This window comes from Primulina huaijiensis, chromosome 1, assembly GCF_012295235.1.
Source record: "Primulina huaijiensis isolate GDHJ02 chromosome 1, ASM1229523v2, whole genome shotgun sequence".
In the NCBI taxonomy this organism is placed as follows: domain Eukaryota; kingdom Viridiplantae; phylum Streptophyta; class Magnoliopsida; order Lamiales; family Gesneriaceae; genus Primulina; species Primulina huaijiensis.
Genome location: NC_133306.1, coordinates 7,278,024 through 7,288,945, shown reverse-complemented (window position 1 = coordinate 7,288,945; position 10,922 = coordinate 7,278,024). Strand labels below are relative to the sequence as shown.

Sequence of the window (10,922 nt, the reverse complement as noted above, 5' to 3'; positions counted from 1 at the left end):
CATAGGTTTATTTTTTATATTTTAAACTTGAATAAATATATTTTTTATTATTTATTTTTACATTTAATATATTTAAAATTTAAAACTAAATATTTACTATATTATATTATTATTTTATATGATATAATAATTTTCCAATCCGATTAATCGATTTGTTTTTAAAATAAATCAATTCGATTATAAAAACATTGAATCCAAATTGAACCAGAAAATAGTCCACATGAATTTCGACAATATAAATTACACAAAAACTCTTATGAGACGATCTCACAGATGAATTTCGTGGATGAAATATCTTATTTGGATCATCCATGAAAAAATATTACTTTTTATGCTAATATTACTTTTTATGCTAAGAATATTACTTTTTATTGTGAATATCGGTAAAATTGAACCATCTCACAAATAAAAATTCGTGAAACCGCCTCACAAAAAACTTACTCTATAAATTAAAACTTGCTCTATAAATTAAATGTACCCTCCCGAATCTCCTTATTCATCGTTACCCATGCGAAAAATAAAATAAAGATATAACGATAAAAACTTAAGTATTTACAAGAGTTAATTCCTAACTTTGATCATCAGTTTCCCGAGGATGTATTTGATAACCATTCCATTCTGAACCCCGAAATCATAATATTTAGATGTGTATACTAATATTCAAGATATCACAATAAATGTTAGAATAATGGTCTAATCATCCTCTTAAAATAATCTTGAATGTGAAACTGCTGAGCACCATGTCAAACCTGTTATGGAATTGGACTTGATACGAATCAAAATATTTAGAATACTGAATCTTCAGCGAATTCCAAACGACCCTATAGTCAATAAAGCTAATTAAATATCTAATAATGCTACATATAATCAACACATTCATCCAGGATATTGGTAAAACCCTTCCAAAAAGAAAAGCTTTCAGATCAACGTCAACTGGCTGCTTCAATTAAAATTCTTCTCCATTCCGTACCCCTTCGACACCAGAAACTGCGGCACCTTCTGTTGCTCCTGCAGCTGCCATCACCTCTCCGGGAGGGGGGTGGTCAAACTTGCATGTTGCTCCGAATTTGCACGCTCCAGTCTTCATGTAATATGGGCAATGTATAGCACCCTATAAAAATGCTCGAAAGGCTATTGATTTCATAATAAAACGAGTAGCATTACGGGGAAGGAAATTATGAAAAACAAACAGAATTAAAAAAAAAAAATGTTAGAGATAAGAAGCAATACACGAGCCTGGAACTTTGGACTTTCAACCAGAAATACCTAATGAGGAATAAAACCATTCCCTCTAAGAATTGATAGCTACTACATTTAAATGTAAGAGAAGTAGAAGCAGTTATATTTGTTAGATCCTCAGCCTTAACTTCTTACGTTAATACAGACCAATAAAAAGATTCGTAGTGGCCTTTCAACATAGGTTAAAAAATACCTCTCTCCTCGGTAGCCCAGCAAGAGTGAACTTCATTGCTGTGCGATCAATAGGGTGGTGAAACTTGCAGCTATCTCCAAACTTGCATATCCCAGTTTTCATGTAGTACTTTTAACCAAAGAAATTAAATAAATAAATAAATAAGATGCAAAGCAGGAATAAACGTGCATAATTCCTTCTAAAGATATTATGGGATAAGCACAAAAAGGTTAAGAAGCAAGCCGGGTGTATATTTTAATCTAGAGGTTAAAAACCGTCACACGAATCATCAAGAGAAACCACACAACAAAAAGTCACACAACTTGTGCATAGCGACTAATCTTTGATGTTCAAGGGCTGTCGAATGACATGGAAGTGTTCCTCATAAGGGATATCAAGGTGAAAAATATGTATGGACAAGCTAGAATAAATGAACGAATGAAATAGTCATATTGGACGAAATATTTGATAACTAAAAACGCACATCACATTCCTGTTGTCCAGGTCGTTGAGGGTAAACAGACGCTCCAAATCCAAGCTGCAAAAAGCAAATGAATGAAAATTCATAAGACGACAAGAACAACTTAAAAAATATGTATGGGGAATTTGGTTGAGCAAAAAATAACACAAAACTCGGAGCAAGCAGAAGAAATATGAGCAATTGTAATATAGCTTCGCATGTGAAGTTTGATAGTCTCCATTCCAAAAAATTCAGGCACGTGATGATGTGAAGCATGAGAAAAGTTAAAAAAAGAAACAAAATCAGCGGTCTAAACAACATTAGAGTGAAACACAAAGATAGCCCCCAAACTAAGCACTCCTGGGCGTTCACACTAAAATTGCATGTGAAACCACCAAAAAACATAAAAGTTTTTCCAACTTACCATTGTTTGAGTCAGCCTTGGATCAAAAGCTGGCAGGAGGGATGCTGCCGAAGCAACAGCACCAATGTTGAAATGTGCTGAGGAAGAAGTTAGAAGACTAGGGGCTATGGCAGTAGAAAGTGGGTAGGCCGCTACATAAATTTTTATCGTTTTATAGTTAAAAATTTAATTAACCAAATTGACCTTGACCAAGGTGACTTTAACTCTCTTACCATTTCGCTCTGGATGATTGTAGCGGCAAGTGGCCCCATATTTGCAGCTGATTTAATGCAATGAGTAACAAAAGGTTATTTCTGGAATTATTCAGATGTACACATAAAGCAAAATGAGAGGTGTTTAATACATTTAAAAAATAATAATAATAAACTGACCTGCCAGTTTTTAGATAGAATGGGCAATCTTCTCCATCCTGTCAACAATGATAGGCGCACAAAAACCAATTTGTTTACCAAAGAGAAGGAATAAAAATTTGACAAGATCAAAGACAATAACATCTTACAAGACAATAAATGAATCAAATTCCTAGTTCAATAGAGCAGTAATGGAGGTAATCATAGTCAAGATAAAAAGGTCCGGTGGTCTGCAAGCCTCCTAATACACAATTTTGAGAGTCTTGTGAATGTCATCAATTCTTTCAGATTTGACTCTTGAGGTTTATTCATTTTGGCATTAAAGTTCGGGTATTAAATTGCTTTCCACTCCCGCCCCTTCCCAAAAAAAAGACTTAGGCCAATCACTATTTTGTAGACTGGGAATCCCAACATGAGCCATACATTAAGTAATAAAGCAAAGAATGATGACGTGCTGCAGAATTTTTACTAGCATGTGAACCAAAATATTCAGTAAAAGTCAACTACAATCATCAAAAATAGTTTATTCTTGTTACAATCTTCAAATGTTTACCCTAATCTGAAACCCAACTTGAGCCATAAAATTAAGTGATGGAGCAACAAATGATGACGTGCTGGAATTATAACTAACATGTGAATCTAAATATTCAGCACAAGTCAATTAAAATCATCAAACATAGTTTATTGTTGTTACAATCTTATAATGTTTACCTAATCTGAAATCCAAACATGAGTCATATATTAAGTGATAAAGCAAAGAATGATGACATGCTGCAGAATATTTATTAACAGATGAATCTAAATACTCAGCACAAATCAATTATAATCATCAAACATAGTTTATTCTTGTTACAATCTTACAGTGTTTACCCTAATCTGAAATCCATTCAATTAAATTAAAAAGGCAGAACAATTCAATCCCAGTTGCCCAATATTGGTTAATGAAATTCTAATCTTAAAATACACATACCGATCTTATTGGGAGGCCTTTGGAATTGTGTGACAATGCTGGTGTGAAAATCGGGGATTTTCCGTCTCCAGATATCTTTTGCTGCAACCCAGCACCAATTTCTTCTCCAGCTGATTGTATTTGCAAACCTTTGGGATGATGAAATTTGCAGGTCACACCAAATTTACAATTTCCAGTCTTCATATAGAACTGTTAAAAAGCATCAAATTAAATTACTAAATTGACATTATATCCACCAAGCGATCTTGTGTCAAAAATCTTACAGCACATGGAGGTTCTGATGGCCTTTCTGGTAAGACAGAGACATCAGTATCCCCTGGAGCCCCCTAAAATCAAGTTAACAAAGCAATAAGTTGAAAACACAAGACAAGAAATTGTCCCATTTAAAATGACTAGGAATAAACCTCGACAGAGAATTACCTGGAGTGCTTCTTTCGGATGGTTGAATTTGCATCTTACACCGAACTTGCATCGTTGAGTCTTGAGAAAGTACTGGAACAACAAACCAAAATAAGTGTAAGGATCCTAATAATCACCAAATGCTGTAATAAAAGTATATACATTAGCTTACAGGACAATTCAGTTCTCCTGGTCTTTCAGGAAGGGATTCACTTAGTACAAGTGGAACCTGAAAAGAAAATAAAGCAATTGTGATTAATCCTTCATGAATATGGGATAATATCTGCAACATTTCGTGAGAAAGGAACAAGCTCAAGTAAAACTGTCATGGGAAAGAAAAACTATTTCTATTTGTCCAAAAAAATGTCAGTTCAAGTTAATTGGCCATTGGAAGCCATAAACCATGTTAATTCATATTAAATAACTGAATTAATTGACAGGTTGAGAAGCGTTTCTTGACAAAACCCCTGCTGTATAGAGTAGAAAAACCCAACAAAATTTATTAATTAGGCCCTCGGAGAATTAGACCGTCAGAGTTCTCTAATTCTAATCATGCTCATGCATGCACATGGTAAAGAGATCCATGCATCATGAAAATGCACATGTAATTAAGTATTATGGTGCGCAGACCAACTCACACTAATTAAAGAAGTTAACTCTTTAACATAGGTAACTAGTCAAGTAACATAGTCTTATATTGCACAACTAGGTGCAAATAGGTAAAAGCAAAAGAAAACAATGTAGAATAAGGTTCCCTATTTTGCACGGGGAAGCCATCACCATGGAACAATATTTGGTTTCAAGATACTAATGTATCATGCTAGAAATATCGTATATATATGTTGTCCAAACATAGACACAATCTTACAGGCGTAGCATTACTGCAGTACCAATAAGGATGGTAACACAAACAGACCTATTGTAGACAAAAAGTTCCGAGTTTCAGGATAGAGAAAGTACTGAGTGGTCGAAGTTCACCAGAACTTATGTGATAACCATGTACCGTATTCCACTCACTCACTTACTATGACCCCCCCAAAAATAAATCATAACAATAAGCTCAAGAAAAATTCGAAGAGAAAAGAGAGAGAGTTGAATAAATTGGACCGAAGTATCAACATTAGCATCTCTCTAATCCCATTGATGAAATAAAATAGCATCAAACAATACAAAAGGCAGACGTGAAAATAATGAACCTAATAAAACTAATATTGTCTTGAGCGTAGTGCAAGCCGAAAAAGTAACGGCATTTGTGTGTTGCATGGACCTCTAAATTAAGAAGCGTGATAATAGGATATTTATCATATAGTTTTACTAAATAGTACCATAAACATATTGTAGTAAGGTAAACTAAATTAACAAATAACCAGGTAAAACACCAGGGAATCGAGATAGATTTAAAAATAATTGATATATGATAACTAAGTAATGGAGCACTGCTAGATAGTATCAAAGCGGCAAAAAGGATCACCTCTTTCCAATCTGGGATCCCCCTTTCCGGAACCCAAATAGGATGATCAAACTTGCAGCTCTCTCCAAACTTACATGCTCTCGTTTGCATGTAAAATGCACAGTCCTTTTCTCCAGGCCTCTGGGGATAAATGGGCAAATTGCTTGTGCTCTCAAATCTAGAGCGCTTGGCTAAAAGGTCTGCTGAATACCAAGCTTCGGTCTGCCCAATCGTGTAATGGGCACCCAACTGATGATAGAGTGCTAAGTAGATAGTAGACATATAAAAATAAACCAATTACATGCATTACTTTACAAATAAGAGTATGTATATATAATAGAAAAATATGAAGGCAAATATTATTGACCGATAATATTATTGAATTCAAATCTCTACTTAATAGTATTCTCAAAATATAAGTTTGAAACAACTAGTTATTAATATAAATTGATACACTTCATATTTTCATATTAACATTGACAATAGATTAAAGTTTTCAGAAGGGCAATTAAAACTTAACAAAGTCCCCGTGAAACCAGCAACTCACTGAAGAGCGAACTTTTGTACACCCGACACTAACATCTAGCTTTTTCTTTAAACTTTCACTAAGTATATGTTTATTCAAATATACGATATATTATGAAACATAGAAACATCATTTGAGTAGTAATTAGATCCCGAATAAAATCTCGACACACTTGCTCTTGTTCCACTCTCTTATAGTCAAGTGATGTCATGCACCATGCACTTGGTTGTAGAGGATCTCATCTGTTGATGCTTCTGGAAGATAGAAGAAGTGTCTTCTGTTTTACTGTTATAACAGATTGGAGCTTATCTCATTATTATTCATTTATTTTATTCTTATCAATTGTATATAAATACCTCTGTATTGTTTCATTCGGTAATCAATGGAATACAAGATTTCTCACATCTTATTTCTCTAAACTATCATCCCCTTCATTTTCTAACTCTTATCAAGTATCCTTGGATTATGTTTTGATTGACCACATAACATTAATAAGCTATCTAGTTCATTAGTGTAAACCCTTGGATATAGCATCACAAGCAGGTCGATAAGCGAGATATTGCCTTTGCATTTGTTGGATGTTAAGAAGTAATCATTGAAGCAAATGTACTAAGTATATGTGCGAAATTTGGTCCTCAACACAACCTGGCTCTCTTCTTCTATTTATCACAAAATTTGTAGAATCAACCAATAGCTTAGCATAATAACAAAAAAAAAAAAAATAGAACCATTAGTCTAGCACAGCTGAAGTTAAAACACTAAATATATCCTTGTCGGAGCATTCAAGAAAAGTACCCTAGCACGAGTAAATAGGAAGTAGCTAAACAAGTACTGCATTATATATTCAGTAATTTGAAACTCAATGAAACAGATTGGTACAACTAGAGTATGACACTTCATTGTCAATAAAATTAGGTAATCACAACACAAGAATTAAGTAATCCAGAACAAACAAAATATCAACGAAAATAAATCAAGTAGAGAGAAAAAATTACTTACAGTCAGAGGAGGCGCGCTTCAATCCAGCGTAAAGTGAGTCAGTGGACGTAATAGTAGACCCCAGATCGACGCCAGGAGGGGCATACGAACTCGTCGAAGTGGTGACGGATACGCCAGGAATCTTAGTGGAGTAGCTGTCCGGGTTGTAGAGCATTGAAGAAGAGATGGCGGCAGCGGCGGCGGAAAGTGAGTCGGCGCTTAAGAATCTGAAAGCACTGCCGCGCAATGAAGTGTCAGTGGGGAGGTAGGAGTCGGCGATGGATCTAGAGCTGTACATAGAGGTGGTGGCGCCGCCGTAGCTGCTAGGGTTGTAGCCGTAGAGTTGATTCGCCATCTTGAACCACTGTGTTTTCCTGGGCCGACACGATTAATAAGAAGTGGTGATACATTATTATTTGGAATGTGATTTGAGTTTTTCTATGCAATCGTCTATTACCCTTGAGACTTCATTTGTATGCTTTAAAATCAAAATCAAAATCAAAACCAGGAATTGTATTTTTTGTTTTTTGGGTTGGTCAAAATTGGTTTCAATTTTGATTAGATTAAAAATACGTTAAACTTTATCAACCAATTATTTTCTAAAAAGTAAACGCACTTGAATTAATATTTGGTAAATAATTTATAGTCTTCATAAATTTTAATTATTAGATAAAATATAATTATATATGTTAGAATCAGTGGAGGTGTTTAGTAAAAATGAATAAATAGCTTACAAATTTTTCTTCTTCTTTGAGCTAAATAGATCTTGCATTGTTAAAATAGGTTCGACTGACAATTAGAATAATCGGTGCGAAAAAGTTCGGCCGAACTTAGTGAACCAAACACTCATCAAATCAGTAGACCAAAAATCAGTGAACAACTATGGAATAAGATTGCAGCTGAATAAATGACACATGAGATTGTTTATGAAAGTTCGACGAACAAATCTTTTCTACGTCTTCTCTTCTTTTGTTTTCAGAAAAATTTCAGTAAAAGATTTTGATAGCTATAAAAAGTAGAATTACCCCTTTCAATAGGACTTATCATCCTAACTGAAACTCTTATTATCAACTTTACATCACTAAAATGAGATTTTCAGTTACAAAAACTTACACTTGAAACAATAGAAATTTGATACACTCGTGAGTAAAAAGTTCAGTACAAATGATCCTTAAAATATATCGTATATAACTTTAAGAGTGTGCTTGTAAATATTAGCAGAGCTTGAAAATCTCATACAATAGATGAAGCATATTATTGAATGCAGAGAGTTTTTTGAATCTTGAGATGAGCTTACATAGAGAGTTTGCAACGTTCACATTTAAAGGCCATAATCTGGTCTTACTGAGACCATAACAGGAATAGTACTAGATATCACTTGTCATTTATTTTTTTACCAAAAATAGCATGGGGAAATTAATGCCTGCGGAAAATAATATTTAGAGTGCTGATATTAAACGACCACAATATTTTTGTCTTTATTCCCAAGACATTATCTGATAATCGGATTTATTGATTATTTGTTTTCACCATTTAAGAAAACAAATCAGAGAAAATGATTCAGTAGACAGTAGAGAATTTAGATTAATGAGTAATCGCTTCCTTTCTCTTAATTCAATAGACCGAAAAAAACTTAGAAAAGATATTCTAAAATATGCACGAGATTCTTCTAAAATATAGTCCATTGAATTTCTTGTTTATTGAATTTTAACATTTACCTACTTTTACGATTTGTGAGACACCACCAAAACTTATAAATACCCAAAAATTTCTCTTTTTTGTGATACCAAAATTCAGCACAATATGAGTTCCTAATGTGATTTATATAGAAAATCAAAAGATGAGATGATTACACATTATAATAAAAAAAAAAATGAAAGGGTTCTGGTGTAAGATGAATATCCATGGATTAAGCAGGCACCTTTATCTTCTTATCTAGAATTTCTAGTTTTTGAACTCTCGATTCTTTCCCTTTTTTGGCATCAGCCTCTTTGACATATTCGAACAGTCAGAAATCTAAGTAGTGAAAGGGATTTGCATCTGATCCATTTTTTCGACAGTTCTTTATGACTCTCTGCTAATTTTCATCCAATTTGTTCTGATTTTCTGTCAGCTTGGTTTGATTTGTAATCAACCTCTTTGATCAATTGTTCCATAGTCGGCCCATGATGCTCGAGGTCAACCAATTTGGATTCAATAAGAGGAATAAATCGAATTCTGGAGAAAAGATTTATGATGGATATCTTATTCTGTGAAGTACTAGAGCAACCTGAGTTGCATTGGTTTCGATAGTTTCATCAGGATGAATGAAAATGGGGTCGGGATCAGCAATAACTTAAGGAGCAGAGTTGGTAATAAGAGTAAACTCAGCTGATGGCTGAATAATTTCCGCTGAAGTAATCAGTTTTTGAACATGGGATGTTTGCTGAACATCGTCTTCTATAATAGTAGTTGTAGGATTAGATTTTGCAAGGGCAACAACCATAGAAATAACCAAATCTTGTGGTTCATTTTGGGAGAGGATGAAAGAGAGGCGATTCTAAATATCTTTAATTTTTTGCTGATGAGATTCAAAAAAGATACTTAGATCTGGAAGAGAAGAGGTTTGTAACTGAAGTTCAAGAGGAAGAGGAAGAGGAGGAGGAGGAGGAATAGCTTGTTCTTCCAAAACTGTGGTTTGCTAAAGATCAACCATGGGTTCATCAACAGTAAGAGCCACTTTGGTTAGTAGAATTAACTACATCATCCACGTTGGACAATGCTAAATCCTTTGTAGAAAATAAAGAGGAGGACTGTTGGGGCTAAGATTGGATTCACCATCGGAGAAGGTTCAGGAGTACTGAATGCGGTATCTCTAGGAGGAGACTTAGTGATGTGATATATAGGTTGAAGTGTTTATTAGAGACGTTGAATAAACACTTCTTAAATTTTTTTTATCAAAAGTTAATTCAGTCTCGTTCGAAATTGAACTTGATATACTCGATTGTCAATGTTAGTTGGCTAACAAAATATGTACGGAACGAAGCCAAATTGACGTATTAGAACACTTTAAAAAAATGTATTGTCTAAGTAAATTGAATCTGAAAGTAAAATGTACGCAAGTTTATTCTTGGATGTTCAAAGAACTTAAGCTCATACGTCATCCTTTTTTTTCCTTTTGGGAAGGGTCACACTTGAAAGCTTTGATCTTTACAAGAAATTTGCAAAAACTCAATTCAGTTTGAACTTAACACCGTCAAAACTGAAACTCTTAGTATACTCAATTGAACGAAAAAAAAAATATATGAACTATTCTCAAATATAATGAATTACAAAGGAATCCTATAACTTAATGATCCTCAATTATCAGATACAATATTTTGTAAATTTTTCCTTAGTGTATGATAAGTTTTGCTTTAGCTTTGAGACTTGGTAAGTGTTCTTGAAACTTGATAATTTTGTAACTTGGTAATCTCTGCTCAACTGAACTGCATTTTTTTTTATAGATTCCAAATTGCAACGGTATCAAATTTCAAAAAATATATGTTCGATATAATGAAGTCGTTGTTGCGTCTTTTGTCCATATCATCATTCCGGACATCCATACAAAATGTGATGTGGTTGATTCTGGCTGTATCAGCAAGGTACAAAAAAATTTATCCAAAAATCAGTTTAGCTGTCTTTTGTAAACTGATGTCTTTGAGCCTGAATGATGATAAACCAATAAGAGTGTTAAGATCCATTTCAATTTAGGTCCGAGTCGGTTCTGTTTTGACTTGTCCAATTTATGTAAATCAGTTTAGCTTAGCCAGTTCTGTTTGATTTGGAGTTTAGTTCATCTTAGATCAATTTTGCCTTAATTATTTGTTAACACATAAACATAAAAGTTATATTCCAACAATTTCTCTTTTTTTGGTGTTTGACAAAATTAAGTAATTTGTCCGATTTAGTCAATAATAAATTTGATAATCAATT

The 10,922-nt window shown here is 33.7% G+C and overlaps 1 protein-coding gene across 2 annotated transcripts; it reads right to left on the bottom strand.

Annotated features, from left to right (window-relative positions):
• Positions 1-752: 752 nt before the first annotated feature.
• Positions 753-7,412, bottom strand: LOC140980803 (zinc finger CCCH domain-containing protein 37-like). 2 transcript variants are annotated; one of them, XM_073446857.1, is made up of 12 exons: positions 6,990-7,410; positions 5,486-5,727; positions 4,187-4,243; positions 4,036-4,107; positions 3,879-3,941; positions 3,616-3,804; positions 2,667-2,704; positions 2,508-2,554; positions 2,296-2,426; positions 1,896-1,949; positions 1,433-1,540; positions 753-1,111 (listed from the first exon to the last, which is right to left on the bottom strand). In XM_073446857.1, exons 1-12 carry the CDS (start codon positions 7,321-7,323, stop codon positions 947-949), a joined length of 1,500 nt encoding a protein of 499 aa, XP_073302958.1. In that variant the 5' UTR covers positions 7,324-7,410; the 3' UTR covers positions 753-946. The 2 variants fall into 2 exon arrangements, with proteins under 2 accessions (XP_073302958.1, XP_073302967.1); XM_073446866.1 differs by lacking the exon at positions 753-1,111 and adding an exon at positions 1,133-1,266 and having other exon boundaries at positions 6,990-7,412.
• Between the last annotated feature and the right edge of the window lie 3,510 nt (positions 7,413-10,922).